The 20628-nt window shown below is 44.4% G+C and overlaps 1 protein-coding gene across 2 annotated transcripts in view; it reads right to left on the bottom strand.

The window, feature by feature from the left end:
- Positions 1 to 720: 720 nt before the first annotated feature.
- Positions 721 to 20628, bottom strand: part of LOC148831362 (D-glucuronyl C5-epimerase B-like) — a 64843-nt gene continuing 44935 nt past the window's right edge. Inside the window, exons 3-5 of one of the 2 annotated variants that reach the window (XM_088922449.1) lie at positions 15382 to 16004; positions 9855 to 10094; positions 721 to 7708 (exon numbers count right to left, since the gene is read on the bottom strand). In XM_088922449.1, coding sequence (XP_088778575.1) covers positions 6684 to 7708; positions 9855 to 10094; positions 15382 to 15991 — 1875 coding nt within the window. In that variant the 5' untranslated portion in view covers positions 15992 to 16004 and the 3' untranslated portion in view covers positions 721 to 6683. Of the gene's footprint in view, positions 7709 to 9854; positions 10095 to 15381; positions 16092 to 20628 lie in introns of both variants that reach the window. The other variant, XM_088922450.1, reaches the window with a different exon arrangement.

Below are 20628 nucleotides of genomic sequence, written 5' to 3'. Positions count from 1 at the left end.
TCACGTGTTGATTTACGACAAACTGTGCTGCTATGTTGCCGAACCCGATCCCCCGCGATCCTTCCAGAAGCAGCTGAATGATACAGGGATCAATAAGGCCTTGGCAACTAAAGCAAGGGGGGCTGATCGGCCTTCTCACCTTTGTACCATTTCTTACATCCTGACATCCTGGGAAAAGAGGCCGCTGTATTGATTCTTCGCCCATGTTCCTGCAGTCTTTTCACAAGAAGAGTCCAGTTCAATGGTGTAGAGCACACGCAGGAGGTAATCAGATCACACAAGTCTATAGATCAGCTCTCCAGTCTGCTGCAGTGTCTGATGCCAGAGTCTTTCCTGCCCCACAAATTCCTGTAATGCTATCAGAGCGATCATAATGAAAAAATGGCAAAGTAAAAAAAAAAACGGAATTCAGAATCCTTGGTGCCTACATGTCTAATTATGGGAGAGCAGATACACTAGCAGGAAGAGAGTAATTTCATTAGAGGGCAGTGGATGGGAAAAGCCAGCGCTGTTAAGTGTTTAAATGGCAGGAGATTGCACCAGACAGGTCATGTGGCACCAATACGTTTGTTGCACCAATTAAATATTTTTCCTGTCCTTCTGATGAAATGGTTTAGCGATAGACAATCAAGCTCTGAAGGTGTGAGAGAAAAGTGTCAGGTGAACTGTTGCATCGCAAGACCCTGTGATGAAAAATCACAAAACTTCATAGAAGACGACTTAAGAAAAATGCCTTTATTTTACAACTTTAAAAAGCAATTTTTAAGCACAAAGATTGACTTTTTATATATAAACACTCTGCATAAAAAAATGGTAGCATGTGCACATTGTGCTTGAATTGCAAAGTCTGTACAACCTCCCAGGACGCCCTTTAGCGACAGGTAATCCAGTAAACATTTTATTGCATATGTCACATGTGACTAGAGATCCACATGTAAATTTACAGGATACTGGGGAAAAAATGATTACACCGTGAAACAAGAATAGCAGCTTTCATGGGAAGGTTTTGCACATTGTCCAGAACAACAAAAAAAAGAAATATTATCTACTATTGTGCTTTTGTGCTCTGTGTTTGTTCACTAGAACAAGTAGCTTCCTCTCAGTGAATGCTTTCATAATTTAAAACAACTTGAAACAATTCATAAAAAAGCAATTCCCTAAAACAATATCCTGTTGTTTTACAGTCTATTACAATTTGAAAGGACCAATGAAACCATTGACTACTTGTTCAGTTGCACACGTCCCAGTTAAACTGCAGTGTTTTAAGAAAAACCTTTTTTCTTCCATGAATGAAATCCTCAGACTTTTATTATATAAGCTAATCTTCAAAAAAGGCAGTTTTTTTCCGTTTTTTTTGGAACAGTGTGGGTACACTCAGATAGACAACTAAAAATCATACTGTTCAAATTATAACATAACCACTCCTTCAGTTTGTGAAAAGTGAGGCTTCTAAGAAAGGCAACCAAGCTCACTGAAAGTTCATACTGAGTGCTTTAAAAGTCAGTGTGTGTATTGAGCAATGAAAATGTATATAAGCAACTCAGGTTTTGAAGACTTTGGTATGAACAAGCATGTAAACTCTACAAAAACACTTACAAGGGGGCGCATTCTAAATGATCCCGTCTAATTTTACAATATGCATTGATTTAGTGCACGTGGTCATATTGATGGAACACATTGCTACAGGAAAATGCACAGTGTTACTCCAGGGCTGCCTCCCAGCAGGCCACCTAATCAATTTCAGCTCAGTCACAGCCCTACAAATGATTCTAGTTAGCTTTCTTTAATACACATACTAAAGACAAGCTTAATGTCAAGTGAGCCTTCAAAGAAAGGCCCTCATAGAGGCTCAAGGCTGTACCCTGACCACTGCAGGTGGCAAAGATAAGGGATTCATAATTGGAAAGATCACTCCTCTCCACTGTGTAACAGAACCCTGAGAGACTCGCAGGACATACCACATACTAAACCTATCAACCTCCCTACTTAACTGGCCCTTAAATGCCCAGCTGATTCAGAACGCACTGTCGACACACCCCACACTGGAGCCCATGGATCCCCAGAGCACCTGCACCTGTAGAGGTTAGGAGAAAAAAACAATGCAATTGTCCAGCGAAGTGTGTAGCCCTGCCTATGAGCAAAAGCACAGTTGTTGGCAGGCAGACTGGGTGGTACAGGTGGTGGTGCAAGGAACTGCTGGTGGCATTCCTGCAAAACCAAGGAAAAGCCTGGTTTGGAGGGCACTCGTGATGGCAGAAATGTGCTGTAGCTGGCAATCCTCTCCCCAGCTGAAGTTTTAATATTTATAAACTTGATAAGCTGTCAAGATAAGCCTCAAACAGGGGCTGTTTTCAGAGAAGACCTACCTGCCACTTTCCAGACATTCACAATGACCTCCTTCTCCCCTGACTCATGACATTTTAAACACTCGCCTCCTTCACTCTCAAGTTACTCCCCTGAAATAAAGAATGACACCCTGACGTTACCCCCTTGTCTTCTGTTTCAATGGGTGGCACACAACGCTGCCATGTTTGTTTGGTGTCCTTCCTGTCTGCTGCAGTCTCTACAATGGGGTGATGATGGGTTGATGCTCGCAGTGGTTTCAGGGAGGTGACCCCTACCATCTCTAGTAAAGATCAAGCTGGACACTCCAAATATTTGCCATGAATACAGATTATAGTCAACTCAATTTTCCAATTGACTAAATTTATATATCTGCCCCCCCAAAAAAAGAATGGCAAGATTTATCAGGAGTCATGAACTACTCGATCAGTATGTGCTCAAACTAGACAGTTTCTGAGGTCACAAAGTAGGAAGCCCAGTGTTTAAGGTTTAAATGGTCAGTTTCCATCTTTGCAATGCATAGAAGGTTCATAGTGTTTGAAAGCATGTTTATGTGAAAGGCAGTGACAGCTAGCCCTCATTTGAAGTGTTTGCCAAGTGAAAAGGCAATTTTATGGGAACATCCAGAATACACAATAATGAACTGCTGTTGTGAAGAGAGACATTATAGTAGTGCCAGCTCCCTAAATATTCGATACTAAACAGTGTAAACTGACTTAAAGCTTTTAATGTATTAGTGTTAACAGGCAGGGGTCATGCTAAAAATCTCATTCTAATATTTTTTGATTAAACACCTGGATTATTTGATTATCATAAGTTTAAAGAGCTGTCACATGTATCGGTTTACCCTCAGAGACACCACTAAATGACATTTCCCTAGAAAAAAAATAGGGCCTTGTCTAAGGGGAAGCAAAATCTGAATGTACATATGTGTATGAAATTAAACTTAAATACATTTTCCCAAATTGCAACCCACGGAAAACATGAAGTGACTTAGCAGTTACCCTGTAAATACCCTATTTGTGCTGATACACTGCTTGTTTCCTACACAGTTTTCAAGAATAAATCCACGCAAAGGCTTCCTCTAATTCACTACCCAGTGTGCAACAATGCAGTCTGACAGGACTCTAACCAAAAGTGCTTATACAAGCAAAGTAAAATTCCTGTGACTTGTCCCTGACTGAAAGATATTTTCAAGCCTATTAGATAAATGAATTAGCGGTGGCTCAAGAAATGACTCCTCTTTCATTTATCTGTCAATAAAGAGCTCAGGGATGAAACAGGAGGTTAGCCCACAAACAGCTGATGGAAACAGACTGCGTATATAGATGCAGTTGTAAACTGTTTGCATGTGTCTCACACAATTTACACATCTAAGACCTGGTGGCTGCTCTTAATAAGGGACTGATGATGTTTACTTTGTGCTCATATAAAAACAACACTTCCCTATCAACTTCTCAATCCCACGCATACAATGTGTCAGTTTATAGTAAGGTTACTGTCGCAACATACTGTCTAGATATTTCTAAAGAGAAGGTAAGATAATCCCTGTTATGTAAAGCAAAACAGCAAGCTTGGATGCTGTAGAATATGACACCTAACTAAACACAGGAACAAACTAGAAGAAAAAAACCTACTGCCTTCAGAACCTGCGGCCCTGCTGACAAGACAAGGAATCTAATCACCATATAGAGGTGTGCATCCATTTAAATGGTGCCAGTGCAGGTGTCTCAGGCTTCGCTGTAGTGAAGTGCTGCAATGCGTGAAGGAAACATTCTGAAATGACAGATAAGAGCCATTTACACCAGTTACATTACTGCTGTTACGCTCTGCACACAGACATATGACTGGCTGTAAATCTACAGATCTCTTAATAACAGCACAAGAACACTGAATGAGTACGCTGTGCAATTGGTGTAGTCAGAAAGATGTGCAGGAAACTATCCATTTAAGCAAGACATCTTGCAGTACTCAAGCATAATGATGACTATTACACTCAAACGGCAAAGTACAAACTGAAAACTGTATTTCAGGTGCTTCCCGAGAGGCTCGACCTGTACAAGTGCTCTCTCGAGCGGAGGCTGGGCTCTGTGGTCACGGGTTTGAGCCTGCGTCATGTCACCAGCCAACTGTGACTGGGATTCCCCAAGAGGTGGCGCACTATTGGCCGATGGTGCGCCAACTTGTGGTAGAGTGGGGATAGTGGGCTAGGGCTCTCTCAGCTCCCGATATAGCGCCCCCTGTGGCCTCCCGGGTGTGTGCAGGCATGTCTGTGAGAGAGTCTTCTCTCTTCCAATAGGCGCTGAACCTCTGGTAAGAGCCTGCGATGCTTGTGAACGGTTAAAAGACACATGGGCAGGCCAGAGGACCTATACTTCCCCACCCTCTTGTGTGTAGTAGCGAGGGTGCTTGAAAGCTGAGACATGAAAATCAGGTGAGTATTATAAAAAATAATTTACAAGAAAAAACAGCTCAGCTATCTGAAGTTTGTCATTTGACATTTTTTTCTCTTTATACTGAAAAAGCCTTTTGTAGGATGGAAACATGCTGTAGGATGGCCTAAAGGGTTAGACACAGGCTTTCTACTTTTGCAGACCCTCCCCATTTGAAGTCACCAAACTAATCCAGTGGTGCCATACAGAATCACAGTCAACTACAAAATCAATCCATTCCAGTCAGCGTAAGCTAAGCAACACCCTGACCCTGACGAAGGAAAGCCCTCAAGACCACGTCGATAATGAATAAACATTCAGATCTGCAGCACTGCAAAAAAGTAGTGTGCAACACCTCTAGAACCACCAACGAGCAATCAAACGTGAAACTGTACCAGTTATTACTGCACAACCCAAAATACTGCACAGTAACTCACCTAAACAATTAAAAATGTTCATATGGCATTTTCAATGTGTCACATTCCTAATTATTCCTAAAACAGCATTTGACTCAGGAACAGATGCTATAGGAAAAGAAGGGCTTGAGCAATGGTGTACTAACTCTGAAGGGGTCTGGCAGGACAATGATTTAAAACCAGATAGTCCAATTCAGAGCTCAGCTTCGAAATGAAACCAGGGAGCCTGGGGCTGGAGTGAAACTATCCCAGACACAATGGAGAGTGAAGGATTAGAGCTGGATCAAGCCAAGAACACCCTAGAACTGCCTCTTTCTCACACTCATCACAAGCAGCACCTGGCCCGAGGACAGCACAGAAATGGAAGTGCATAAGGCAGGTTTTGCATAGGCAATGCAAAAATCAAATGAGCTTTGTCTTCAAGTGTGCATCCAACATGTGCAGCTGGAAACAAAAATGTTGGTCTCAGATGCTGTTTGCGAGCTTACTGTATGCATGAACAATACATTAACTTGTGACACCACCTGGAATGAGGGATCCAATTACTCTGAGAGAAAATGACATGTTAACTGTGCTGCAAAAACTGAGTATGAAGACAAGAGGTAAAAGATCACCAACATAAAATTCCAATACAACTTCCTCTGATCGTAGCCTAGAACTGCATCAGGAAAGCTGTAAATAATGGTAAAAATATCTGTAAGGCAAGATTAATACAACAGTATTTTTAAGCATACAGTAAAGCACAGGCAGGAGATCAAAGTATTGTGAAATGTATGTTGCCATCTCAAAGGAAGTTCACACCACAGATTTACTTCTCAGCTTCAGATTTCTTTGGGTGCATTTTTTAAAGCACTGGTATGAAACATTTCTAATGTCTTTCTATGTTCTCGTATTTCAGAAGCAGAAATAGTGAGCGGCATTTACAGTGTTAAGGATCCACCACAAACCCCTCTAAAGAACTGAAAATAAACTCCACAAGACAAACAAGAAGTGTAGAATACTGAAAGAAACTTGGTCAGGCAAGACGAGACCAGACATCTGTCGGCTTCAGTGCACAGCTGACGAATCATCTGCAAAGCGACTCAAGTTTTTTTTACAATATTCTACAAAATCCACAATTTCCACGTTTGGAGACGAGAAAGACAATCTACCTCCCTCGACACACTTGCACGCACCCTGATACCACGTTTGCAGCTAATTAGTTACCTGTGCTCACGAGCCAGTCAGATCAACTGCAGTCTCAAAAATAACATTATAGCAAGAGCAAATGGAGTTACATGCTTCTTGGGGCAGGTAACTAAAACTAACTGCAACCTTGACCAATACGCATGTTCACACACTCGCATCCGCACACCACCCCCTACCTCAACACAAACAAAAAACACACAGGAGGTCCTTATCTACCAAGGTGAGCAGGCGAAACAGGGAGTTTTGCCCACAGCGGAAGACCGGACCCATTGTCTTGCTCTGGACTTGGTTTTGGTGGAAAGCTCTAGTTGTGCTTGGCCCTCCCGCCTTTCAGGTAGCTCTTCCAGCGCTTGACAAAGTCCCTGAAGATGGGGGCGCTGTCGATGGACGCCAGCAGCTGCAGCTGGTTGATGTGCGTGGTGTGGTAGTCCCAGCGTGCCAGGTTGGGTGCGGAGCCCAGCATGAAGTGGCGGAGGTCATAGATGGAGCCCGAGCCCGTGTCGTACAGGGGCAGCATGGCCTTGAGAGAGTCCATGCCGCGGCTGAACAGCACCCCCGCTTCCCGGCCCAGCTTGTCCCCCGCGGTCTCGGCCAGGTCGTACAGCCCTATCAGGGAGTAGATGAAGCCGTTGAGCACAAAAGAGCTGGGAGTGGTCGGGTACTCCTCATACCAGTCATGCTTGCTCATGAACACGGCCTTGACGCCGTGCTGCTCCGAGGGCAGCTTGTAAGGGCCCGTGGCACGCAGGGCGGCGTTGAGGTATGTGGGGTCCTTGGTGAGCAGGTAGGCCCGCACCAGAGTGGACATGGCCTGGCCCTGCGCCATGGCGGAGTACCAGCCCGGCTCCAGCGAGCGGAAGCCCTCGCCCAGCTTGCGCGTCACCATGATGGGCCAGCCCCCGCGCTCGTCCTGGTTGCGCAGCAGCCACTCGCTGGCGGCGAAGAAGGCGGCCATGTGGGCCGTGGTGGAGATGGTGACGTTGTCGATGAAGCCCCGCCCCCGCAGCACGATCCGCACCACCCGCTTGGGCAGGATCTTGGTCTGCTTCACGGCCTTGGTGTTGGAGAGGCCCACGCCCTTGCGCAGGTCGGTCAGGAGGTCGCGGGTGAGCGTGCTCCAGCTAGTCCTGGCGCCCACGCCGTAGGTGATGTCCCGATCCCGGAAGGCGATGAGCTGGGCGCTGGTCACGTAGTGGATCACGAACGGCTGGCTCTTCTCCGTCGTCTCCAGCACCACCGACACGCTGCCGTTGCTCAGGAATTTCAGGTCGAAGGAGATGATGAAATCTTTCGTGTTCCCCAGAGGAAGCGAAACTCCTTCGGAATTTTCTGAAAAAGTGAGGGAGAGCACCATACCTTAATGGACAGCGGCTAACTTGACTGTCAGATGCATGCTATTCGTTTTACTTCACGATTCCATGGCCATCCCTGCTGTCTGAATCGTATAATTCATCCCTTGAAAAACTCTGGGCTTAACTACAGGACCAGAAATTAAAATGACCATAGATAGAGTCACTTGGAAATGAAAAAGTTAAAAGTTTTTTTCCTTTCTTTAAAGTGCTTCTGAAGAAAGAAACGCTGTGCTTCCTCTCCCCCTCCCTCACATCACTCAATAAATCCTTGTGGTTAAAAAAAAACCCGTCCTCTGGGAAAGCAGTTCACATGTGTCACTGCTCAGTGCAGTTAATTAGAGAGAAATGCCTGCTATGGGAGAGGGAAAGAGAGAAGAAAAACGAAAAGCTTTTGGCTGAGGCTTGTGAGATGGGCTGATGAACTACCAGGGCGAAAACTTGGTATGGTTGTGTCTTTTCTCCAGAAGGACAGAGCAGGGTGACAGTGAGGGCTGTGCACAGAGAACTCTAGACTTACAGAACTCTGATATTACTTCCTTCAGTGTCCGCCTCCTCTTTGACACTGACACATCGTTTCTGGCAAAACTTCCAACTTTCGGATTAATAAAAAACAGGATTTCACTACTTGCACTTTAAGCCCACCAATCTCCCCAGCCAACCGCATTCAGAAACACTTGGAAAAGTTCCGTTTTGTAAGTGCAAAAGAAAGGAAAGGAGAAAAAAAGCCCTCCGTCAATGTGACTTCTTTAAAAGGCAGAACGTGTGGATGAGCCAGCGGAGGAGAGCCTGGCAAGCCATTCCTAGTGCTGTTTAATGCACTCATAAATCCATTACTTAAGGCAATCTTGGGAGTAAGTGGATTTGTACTGTGGCCCTGTGATTACTCTGCCATCAATAAAGGATGAGTAGGGAATACATAAGAGATCCTATCCCTTCTCCCTGCTACTTATCAGCAACATGGACGCAAGGGCATGCTTCACAGCCCTTTCTGAGGGGATCGCAGACTTTAGGTGATGACAGCAATTACTTCGCTGGGATCCTGAGAAACAAGGCTTGTTAATTCTAATGGGTATTGATTAGGAGGGGTGAAATGTATTATACCATTATTAGCAACAAAGACCTCTGTGTGCCAGGAAAAAAAAATCTCCTTTATAGAAACGCCAACTTTATATGGCAGAAAATAATTTGGCTCTTTTTGTCTTCTTTGATATACATGTACTTATTCAATTTGAATGCACTCAGAAACCACAGGGGAATTCAGGATGGAAGAGTATATTGTATGTAAAGGACACCGATCAACTGCTGTTTAACAGGAACATACCAAACATTAAGTTCAAACACACACAGTAGCATGAGTCTCTCGGTATGGAGTTAATCTCTTTACTGGGTGCTTTTGAAGCAGTAATCAAATTCTGAATATGTCCTGGACTTCTGGAGAAGAATCTGACTTTCAGATGCACATTGATATTTTCATCTTCAACATCAACAAATCAGAAAAATACAGATTGATTTCCAAACTGTTGAGACACATTAAGCAAAATATACTGGTTATACACTAGTGTGTAACATTAAAAAAACGTAAACTTTAAAGAAGCTCGTGTTGAACTCATACTGAACACAAACATAAATGACTGTATAAAAGTACTGATGCAGAACAGAGATATACTGTAAATCTTGAGCTTCTGGGATGTCCTGTACCATATGCTCAGAGATCAAAATAGTGTGAAACGGAAAGATGCAGAAAAAAAGGACAGAGGGCACAATAATACTTACGGCATAATTAACATCTCACACACTGAAAATAATGGAGAGACTGAAAAAGAAGACAGAAGGAGATGGTGTGATAGAGCACTAAAGGAAGGTGGAACTGAAGGCAGCGATGTCAGGTACCAGCGTGCTGGGGGAGATGGGAAGACAAACCGAGAGAGAGTCACAGAGGCGGAAAACGAAGGAGGCAGGGAGCCAGGCACACAGACAGAGGAGGAGGAGGAGAGATCTGGCACCTGCAGCACAGTGTACCTTGTTCACTGGGAGAGATGGGGAGACAAACCGATAGTCACAGGCGTGGAAAAGGAAGCAAGCAGGGAGCCGGGCACACAGACTCTCCGTCTAGTGCAGCATACCTGGGGCGCTGAACTGCCGGACCATGCTGGCGCGGCTCTTGTCATAGACTGAGGTGAGAGAGCAGCCCCGGGGAACTGCCCACCCGCTGGGACGGCTGTCCCGGTCCTCTGCTGTGTCATACACCTCCACGTGGGGCGGACGCTCCGTGAGGTTCTTGCTGTAGTGGCTCAGTCCATACTGAGCAATCTGGATCGGGTAAAAATAGCCCTGAGGCCCCCACTGCGTGGAAAGTGGAACACCTAAGCAAGGGTGACACACAAAAAAAGATATCTTGCTGCTTTAAGACACATCAAATCAGAATCAGATGAAAGACGTATATCACCGTGCAGGAGCACACAGCTGCAGGTCTCAAAGATTGCACACCAGCAGAATTCTCCACATCTCCAGCACACAAGGGGCAGTGGAAAGGTGTTATTGCCCATCTAAGCCAATATGTATATCAGCTAGATAGGTAAGAGCTCAGGTGGAATGAAAACATGGAAACACTGCCACCCTCAAGGGCTACAGTTGCACCCCTGATTGAGTGCCTGGGACTAAAATGTTCCATAAGGTTTGCTGACACTGATGCTAAAGCTCCTGCAGTCCCCCCTCTCCATGAAAACAGCCTCATCAGTTCACCGTGCAACCTCTAACTCTCCTTCAATTTCATACACATACAAAAATAAAAAAAAAGAGCTGCAGCTTCATGCTCCTCGGCTGTGCGGACAATTTACATACAAAATCAGACCTCTGCAATCAGCCCCCTGCTCTGTACCCAAGTGCTTAGCCATTGAAGTAGGAGGCTTAGGCCCATTGGGCTGGGAAACATGTATCATAGGAAGACCCTTTTGTCGGTTTTAATCAGACCATCATCTGGGGCTTGGACTGCAGTTTAGACTCTGTAAGGAACTTCACTGTGCGTGCCTTAATTACAGCCACCACTTTCCACAGTGTTTCCACAGGCCAGTAATGGCACTTACCGCTCTGGAGCTTTACAGTGAAGTGGGAGAGTTCAGAGACAGCCATATCAGGAGCCAAATGGAGTTCTCAGAGGCTCACCGCCTCAGCCATGCAATCCACAGATCTTTCTGTGAAGAGCGCTATCCATCATGGCAAAGGCAAATAGTATTTATTAACGGTCTAGGCCTCTTGAAAGCTAGGCTCATTCTGTTCTCCACTCAGCGGCAAGAAAATTGAACCTTGAGGAAGTCTGAAGAGCCAGGCTGCCATACGTTCCGGTGTCTCTGCACCGAAACACTCCTGTCCCTGGTAATAGGAACAGCTCAAGGGCTTCCTTTAATGGATCGTTACATTAATATTCTTCAATGTCTTTCTGTCTGAAACACATCCTGACAAACAAAGAACAGAAAGGTCTCATGTCTCTGCCCACATGTATGCATCACTGCACTTGGACTCTGGTTTTATTCGCTATTTATCTGTTAAATACAAACACAAGGACAGTCTGCTGACTGAGAGTGGGGGGCGGGGGGGAATCAGGTGAAATTGTTTTGTTCTGAAACAAAGATAGCCCTCAATTGATTCATCTGCTGACAGAAATTCATGTTAGATATTTCAGACGCAAAGCAAGCCTCCTCAGGAAAGATAAAATGCTGAAATTAAAGTGAAGTTTTCCAATGTTTTAATGTACAGTATACGCTTTTAAGGGGTTTTAATTATCCATGGCTATGAGCAAATGAGAGGCAAGCAGGAAAGGATTTTTGAAAGTGTGGAAGTGTGCAGATGCTTTAATCCAGCTCATTAATTAACAAAGCAATTGAAAGAACCCTCCCACTAACCGTGTCAGCATGTCAGTGTGAGAGGAAATAGAAGCACCTGGAAAACACTAACATGCAAACTCCACGCAGAAGGAGTTAACTCAGGGGTTATCGAGCAGCAGGTCAGAACCTCGCTACTCTGTGCTGTACCATTATCAGACTATTGTCTTCATCACTGCACATCTTCATCTCTGATATTCCCTTTATTATGTCCGAAGGTTTTCACTCATCCACACAAACTTAAAAAAAACAGTGGGGAATGTCAGATAAAAGGGAAAGGAGAGTAAGAAAATGTGTTTTTGAGCAAATGTGATCTTTCAAAACATAAATGATGTCTTACAGTGGCACAGCAGGGCAGGATAGTGTTGGTGCATTGTGCTTTACACAAAAAGGCATTTATCTCTGAGACAGCTCAAGGTAAAGAGTGAGAGAGGTCGTCCTCTGTTGTCGGTCTCTGAACGCATCATGGGGAGCTTGTAACCAGGAGACTAACAGTGCTGGGAGGAACGCTGGGTACTTGTACCTCGGGCGATCAACAAACTACTGCAAATGCTATTGAGATGGTTCCCAGCAGCACATCTATTGCCTGCCACTCTGAAACCTGTCTTATTAATGAGTGGCTAGTGTAAGTCCCAGTGCCGTAGCATTCAGACCATCAGGTGCAGTTTCACCTGTTTTCGCCTTTACGTTTGCTTAAAACAAATCAAACACTGATACTAAAAGGTGTTACTCAAAGAACAAAAGCATTTAAAAAACCTGGCTGTTTTCAGGTTATTTATCTAGGTTGTGTTTCTCTTCCCTTTTTCCAGACAAAGTGCTAAGAATGTAATTCTGGATGCCTTATGACCTTTGCACACTGGTCACCTTTTCCAAGAATACAGCTACCCACGCTATATACAGCAAGAATATAGCAGGACAGGGCTACCCACTGAAAATATAGTTTACCAGGAACTAAAAGGGAGGATAAATACATATGAACTAGGCAGTTAAAGCCTAAGACGGTAGGTTAATTTAGAAAACTGAGCTGGAAAGGATCCAGCACTAATGTCTGGGTAATAACACTGCAGTTTGGGGAAAAGGCTTTAAAAATAAGACATTGATTCAGCAGGACTTCATGCACCAAGATGTATTGAGTTCATTACAAGACATTCTTGCAAGTATAAGATGGATTAAGCACATTTTAAGTATTTCCTTCACTTTACAAGAAAATTCAATATTCATTTTGCTAACCGTATAATATAAATTTAAAATGAAAGCCTTTGTCTCTCAAATGCTGTATTTTCTTGTGCAAAAGACGAAATTTAAACTGCCTTAAGGCAAGAATGATATAACTCCGCAACTGGAATCATTGACAATTCTGAAAATAACTAGCCTTCAAACTGAAACCTAAAAGTCTAAAATAAAGTACCACTTTGCCTGCAGTCAAAGTCTCAACAAGGGACATTTAACTGAAGAAATGGAAAAGTGGACATTTTCATCAGTTGCATGTCCTGCAAGCTTCTGAGAATTAGATCTATTAAGTTAATCAAGCATTATTGTAAATTACACTAACTGCTCTAAAATAAAGCACTCGAGATTATTCCCATTTAGTAATGTCATGAATGCCACCACAGTTATTATATAATTTATTTTTCCTCTTAAATTAATGAGAAATAGCCTTTTCCCTGTATTGCAATAAGCCAAAGGCAAACCTTAATAGGATTAGGCAAAGGTAAAATGGCTTTAATTAAGGCTTCGGTAATTTATGTGTCCTAGGGGGTTCCAAAAGATCCTCACTTAATCACATTTTGTTACAGCACACTGTCTGACTGGAAAATATTGGAAAGGCAAGGTCAGGAAGTAGCAGAGAGTAATGCATTCCATCAGACAGCAGCATGTGACCGGGACATAAACCCAGAGAGAGCTGCCAGAGAGAGACAGCTGCGCTCAGACCCACTCCGACGGCACCTCCACAGAGAGAAGACTGAGGCGCAAACGTACCCTGACGCACTGGACAGAACGGCTTTAACCTCAAGCCACCAAAAACTCTAGTATATGGTTTGCAGTTTAGTATATGGTACTTTTTTTCATCAGAAAAGAAGAAACATCTTTCCACGCCTTCTCCTCTGAAAGGGACTGCTTACTACTACTACTACTGGCTATTTCCGGAGGAGACTTTGAAAGATGAAAAAGAGAACAATTGCAAGCTGCGGGAGACATCAATTGAGAGAATAAGACGGACAGGGAATCGGAATGTCCCACAGTGAGACTGAGCAAGACGCACAGCCAGACAAAGGGACCAGAGCTGGGGTGGATTCCTCTCATTCAGTTCCAGTTCCACTTCTATCCCTGGTTCCATAGCCAATGGTCAAGTCCACTTTCAAGCATAAATATTCATTTCCAGTCCAAGAACTGAGTGGGAATGGAAGAGCGAATTCCAGTTTCATTACCCTCTGTCCTCTGATGGGGACAGTCGGACAGCAAATTGTGAGAGAGATGGGGACCTCAAGGCAGACAGAGGAACAAGGGGGAAGGAAGGTGGGAAATGCTGTCCCCTCATACACCTGGACTGAAATGCCCTGATGCAGCAGGACGGGCACTGCACAATCCGTTTCTCTCTAGCAGCAAAGATGTTGTCAGCCTCCCTTCACCTTGTGAAAAGGAAGATTCATGTCGGTACAAGCACAAAACGGCGTTCCATTAAGTTTGGGGTCACCACAATCAAGTCTTGTAATCGCAAGAATCAATCCCATTTTCATTTGCTTAATGCAAGTCAATTCATAGTGCATTATTCACTGGGGGCTGGGCGGATTACTTAAGCTTCATTTCCTGGAAAATTCTCCTACGGACTGTCAAGCCAAATTACTATTAATAGGAGACACCAGTCTGTGTTAAAGATAGGCCATCTATTGTACACACACCCTCTAAGTACTATATTGATGGAGTTTGCATTGCATTAGAGACGGTTAGCTATAATAACCGAATGGCAAGCAAGCTGCTGTGACAAATACAAATACAGTACATTAATATATGCAGAAATCGTTCAACATAGCAACAAAGATGCACAAATATGTTTGGAAATGCTTAAAAGACCTGCCAAAGGGCTACAACTTTTTCACTCTCAACGAACAATCAATGGCTTTCACGTATATATGAATAAAAAAAGAGAACAAAAAGAACAAGAACAAAGTCTAACTCAGAAGAAAAAGGAAACATTTTTATATAGGCTAGTGTCAGAAAAACAGAAACAACAACATGTGCTTCAGGGAAAACCACTTATCAAGGGTGATTCTGGGACACTACAGATCCAGCCTTGTCTAAGCGAGAAATGTTTCCCCATAGCATCTCATAATTAAATTTTAAATAACAAGAGACCTACTTGAGTCAGATCTTAAACAGGTCCGACTTCAGCCCTGCACAGAATGACAGACCCTCAGGTGGAGAAGGCACAGAAACACAGATGGCCAGGTCCTTATTTTGTACAAAGCTGACACCTTGTACCCTGAGGGCTGTGGTACACATGCTGTGCTCAGCCAGGCCCTTTAGCCCTGGGAACAAGGTTTTAAAAAGGCATGGGCACGAGAAATGTTTCAGAGTGTTTACACATCTCGCAAGGAGCTGGGGGAGCTAGCTGGCATCAGAACATTTAAGAACAGTTGTCTCTGGAGCAGGGAATGCAACTTGCATACTTTAAAAACCACAAGGGCAGAACGTGGGACTTTTCTCCTAACGCTGAGGAAGTCTAACTGCTGACACGCACAAAGTCCGAGTCTGCAACAGGCGTCATACCAACCTTCGATGCCACTGATGCACTTCACACGGTCGCGCACCTCCACATTGTAGCCCTCAAACGACATGAAGACGCCGTCGGGGTGGTAGGGCTCTCGCTGGGCATACACTTTGGAGTAGCTGTGGGAGAACTCGAAGCGGTCGTAGCCGTCGTACTGGGCAATCTTCCCATACACCTCAAAATACTTCTCCACCCAGCTGAAGGGGAGGTACACCTCGCTCCCCTCCCTCCGGCCTTTGATGGTGTTCTCGTCATTAATCAGGCAGTCTATTTCCTCGTACTTGATCCCCAGCACTTTGTTCACATTGCTGTTCAGTCCTCCCACCACTGGGGGAGCCTTCTGCTGCTCCTGCGGCGACGCCTCCTCCGACTGCTGCTGCTGCTGCTGCTTGGGTGCGTGGGGGTTGTCAGCATTGCCGTCGCTCTCGGAGGCCGCCGTGCGCTTCTCCAGCCCGTCTCTCCGGAAACTGAGGTCCAGCAGGTTGGGGTCACGGGGGAAGCGCAGGGCTGTGTCGCTGGAGCACTTGTTCCACAGCAGCACGGTGATGAGGGTGAAGAGCGCGCAGATCACTATCAGTGTCTTGTAGTTGACGCGAGCTGCCAAGCAGCGCATGGTCACCGCCAAGCTGCACAACACACAGGGCACAAGTTACTCACGGGGCTCATTGCAGCACTTGACACAACAGGGCAACAGGTGCACTTTCTGTTGAAGTCTGGAAAACAAAAGAGGGGTCATGCAAAAAACTAAACAGGCATCAAAACAACCCTCCTCCAACATGTTCAAATGCCCTGGGTTTACTTTAAAAGCAATATCTGAGGTGAAATTCATTTAAGCTATTTTCATAATGTATTTACTGAAAGATATTTTAGGAATCCTTCACATGCCCTGCCCAGTGGTGATGGCAGAAATGCACAGTCTCAGTAACTGAGCACCCTCTCACAACCTGGGGGAGAGCACCGATGATTAATGAACACCTGAAGAAAACTCCGTGCAAGACCGACACACATTAACTTGAATGTGAAAAGTAATAATGCTGGAAAGATGTGCCCTGCTTAAATTATCGTTTCTGCTCATCTCGGAGACGTTCATTCAGACAAAGCTGCTCCAGCTTAGGAAAGTAATATCACCCTAAGCTCCGTGCCTGAAATCGCACACAGTATTAAAATGTTAATACATCTAGCATTTACTTTGCCTGCTGCGAGTCTGAGCATTTCAGGACAGAAGTTGTACAGTACATGGGGGGGGGGGGGAAGGAATATGTGAATGAGTTTGGAGAAATAATGGCAGGCTGCCACATCCACAGGACCCGGAGGCTCGGCCCGTCTCCTGTCGTGGAGACAAGGTGCTGTCGCGGGGTCTAGACGGTTCACAATCCACCGAACACTTGGAATCATCCAGCCGGTTAACAATCAGCAGAACCTGGCAGCCTGCTGAATATCTTCTGTCTGGCCTTTAATCCGAGTGGGGAAAAAATTTCAATCCGCAAACAAGGCTGAGCTTCCCCTCGCTGCTAATTACAGCTTAGGTGTTCAGTAAGCGCAGACACAGAGCTCTGCACCCCTCCACACATTGAAAAATCCATACTGCAGAGTGCACCTCCCAGTGCTGTTTCTTAAACCAGAGGTACTACAGAGCTAGCAACGCATACGTATAAAATCCTCCTGGACTACCACTATTTATCTTACTTTACCTGACTTGGGAAGAGCTGTCTAATGTACACAAGACAAAGCTGTAAGTCTTTTTATATACTCAGGAACAAGCAGAGGTGATTTCGTCACTGGATAATAAAAAAACGATTCAGTCTCGGGGAACGTGTCAGAGCAGCAGAGCGGTGAGGCTAAAAGATCTGAGATGATAGTTTTCCACTTGACCTCTCCCGGTCACGATTACACTGACCACCTTCTCCACATCCTTCCACAGGGATTCAAAGACTCCTACTGAAGAAAAGATATCGGATGCCAAACTTATCCTTAAAATTAGACTCATACTTTCCCATAGCTCATGTATTTCCAAACCTCTCCCTTCATTTACAGATTTCTGTTTCCACACCTCCCTTCATCTTCCTCCCCAAGACTGCCCCACTTCAGGCCCTTCACCTGTCCCTACAGTTCTCCCAATGTGCATTTCATTCTCTTTACCCACTCCCTTGACAATTATTCCTGCTCTCTCTTCTTTCAAACACCTGAGCAAGACTCTACAGCCCATACAGAGCTTTTCTGCTTTCAGGAATTAACTTCTACTTGATCCCTTACAGCAGTGATTCCCGTCCGGGGGAACCTGTACCCCAGGGAGTATGTAGGAAAATTGTTGATTAAATTTAATTTACAAAACAGAAATTACTACTTGACATTTAAAAAAAATGTCAAAAATCGTTTCAGTCTCAATCAACATAATTGTGATTAGGACCAAAATCAAAGCAGAAATAGATGAAAATCGGTGAGATGTTGATGTCTAGCCTATTTATCACAATAATCATCCCTGCGTTATTGCATGGCATGTGCCTCATCTAGTTTCCCACCTGTCTGTGCGAAAGCTAGCGAGCAAAAGTAGAGAGCACTTGGATAAGTGGTTGAAATGTCTGGCTGCTGCCACTCCAAGTGGCAGAAATAGTACGAATTCAACCTTAGGTGAACCTACCGAAAAAAAGAAAAAGCCCAATCATCGCCAGTTCCAAGATCAGTGTGTTTTGTATGGCTTTACATGTACGGCCGCGGACCACCGCAGTCACTGTGTTTTTTCTGCGCCGAAGTGCTAACGAACAGTTCCACGAAGCCAGCCCATCTACAGCGGCACCAAACACTGGTAAGACTGATGCATTTTCCCCAAATGAAAACGGTCTGAATTCAAGTCAAGTCAAAGCTAACTGAAGAAAGCCACAGGCGTGTCAGGCTTCTTTTGCTGTGTCGCTACTTGTGGCCCATCGCCGAGGAACTCATTCTCCCCACAGCTGTCATCTCGGCAGAAACGATGGTTGATAAGAAAGCAGCCGATGCAATCAAAACAGTTCCATTATGGCACCTCAGTACCTGTCTGAACTATTATCGCCCTACTCCCCACCTCGCAACCTCCGCTCTTCAAACTCTGCCCTCCTTACTGTCCCCCAAGCCCGTCTACATTGTATGGGTGACAGGGCCTTCTCCTGTTATGCCCCCAAGCTCTGGAACTCTTTGCCCAAGGATATCAGAGAGTCACCCTCTCTAAACTCCTTCAAATCCAGACTCAAAACCCTCTTCTTTAGAAAAGCCTTTACTTAACTCAGTGGTTCTCAAACTGTGGTACGCGTACCGGCAGTGGTACGTGGAGTGCCGCCAAGTGGTACACCAAATGACCCTGGAACTGTGTCGTGTGCGCTGAAAAATCGGGACGGGTTTTCATATTTTGTATTTTAATACGTGTCGAATACGCAGCCTACGTACTACGATACAGTGCGCGCTAATACTTCAGTGGACACAAGAGATACTCTGTAATTCTATACCACTCTATAGGAATGCGTGCTACGGATGCAAGTGACCAATTGTATTTAAAAAAGCTACTGTATCTCCAGCAAATAGGGAGGAAGGAGAATGTGCGTGATTTTGGAACTATGCCAACGTTCTAAACACAGGAATGCATAGAAATACGTGCGACGAACGCAGGTAATCTTGTGAGCACACGAAAGCGTGATAACAGAAAAATATTTAAGAACTGTTCTAATTTGAGAAAAATACACCGAGCGTCTCTGTGTTTCGCTCCCATGCGCATGAAATAAAAACTTTAAATAAATATGGAAATAAAAACGGAAACGCGGAAAAATGCAAGCTTGCGGATTGCTAAAGCAGGTAAGCTACACTATTTTTGAAGAACCTTATTTACCTTGGCAAAAGAGCTGACACGTATTATGTGTGGAGAAAAAGCTGCTAAACAGCTCGACCTGCTGCCCCCCTCCCCCTGAAAGACACAGTCATTCATAGAATTATTGAAATGAAGGATTATATCAAAAGTACACTGATAGGGCGCGTTAAGATGAGCAGATGTTTTTCACTGCAATTAGATGAGTCTGTAGTCGATTTGGCCAATTTGCTCGTTTACGTTAGATACGAGTTTGAGGGCATGTCCCATGAAGACTTTCTGTTCTGTAAACCGCTACCAACAGGAACTACAGGAGAGCACATATTTCAGCTCCTGAATGAATTTATCGAAGAGAATGGCATCGACTGGATAAAATGCGTCGGAGTTCATACAGACGGTGCTAGAGCGATGACAAGCCGACACAGCGGTGTAGTTGCACGAATTAGAGAGGTTGCTCCAGAAATTAATGTACGCATTACAACATCCACCGCGAGACCTTTGCCGTCAAGAAAATGCCTGACGATTTAATATCTGTTAGACTCTGTTGTGAATTGTATCAAGGCTCGAAAAATTAATTCACATCTGCTTTGCTCAACTAAACAGGCTCACCCCTCTCACTGAAATGGTGCTTTTTTATTAGTTGTTGTTAATGTTTTTTTTTCTGTAAAACACTTTGAGAAGCCACCTTTAAAGGCGCTATATGAAATAAAGTTTATTATTATAATATTTATTATATGTATATGTGGGTGTGTGTGCACGCACGCTCATGTTGGTCATTGAGAATTTCTGGGGTTCCTATGAAATCATGACTTGTAGGTGGTACTTGGATGCTTTGGTTGGATTAGGGGTGGTACTTGGTCCAAAAAGTTTGAGAACCACTGACTTAACCGGTTCCATTCTTCACCCCTCTGCTCTTCTTAGTACCACCATCCACGGTCTCCCCTATATATTGTAATTGTGTCTTATCTTGTGTATTCTCCTTATTTATTGTTATACTCTTCTTATTTATTGTTATTGTCATCCTGTAAAGCGCTTTGAGAAGCCACCTTTAATGGCGCTATATAAAATAAAGTTTATTATTATTATTATTATTATTATTATTATTATTATTATTATCATCAAATAATACAGTCTGCTGTCGGATTGATGACATGTCCCTTAGTATTGCTGGCCAAGTGGTGGATAAACTAAAACGAGCAGGTCAGTTCGCGTTGCAGCTGGTCAACAGATATTAGCGGGAAGGCACAGCTGATTGCCTTTGTGCGTTACAAAGAAGAGTGACATAAATGAGAGTATTTTGTTTTGCAAGAAGCTTAGGGGGAAGGCTACCGGGGAGGGCGAGCCTGTCAAGGAGGTAAACCCCAACACAGAGTGGACGCACTGCATTATTCACCGGGAGGCACTGGCCAGTAAGAGAATGA

Source organism: Atractosteus spatula, chromosome 7 (assembly GCF_055471065.1).
Source record: "Atractosteus spatula isolate fAtrSpa1 chromosome 7, fAtrSpa1.hap1, whole genome shotgun sequence".
In the NCBI taxonomy this organism is placed as follows: domain Eukaryota; kingdom Metazoa; phylum Chordata; class Actinopteri; order Semionotiformes; family Lepisosteidae; genus Atractosteus; species Atractosteus spatula.
This window is presented reverse-complemented; position numbering and strand designations above follow the sequence as displayed.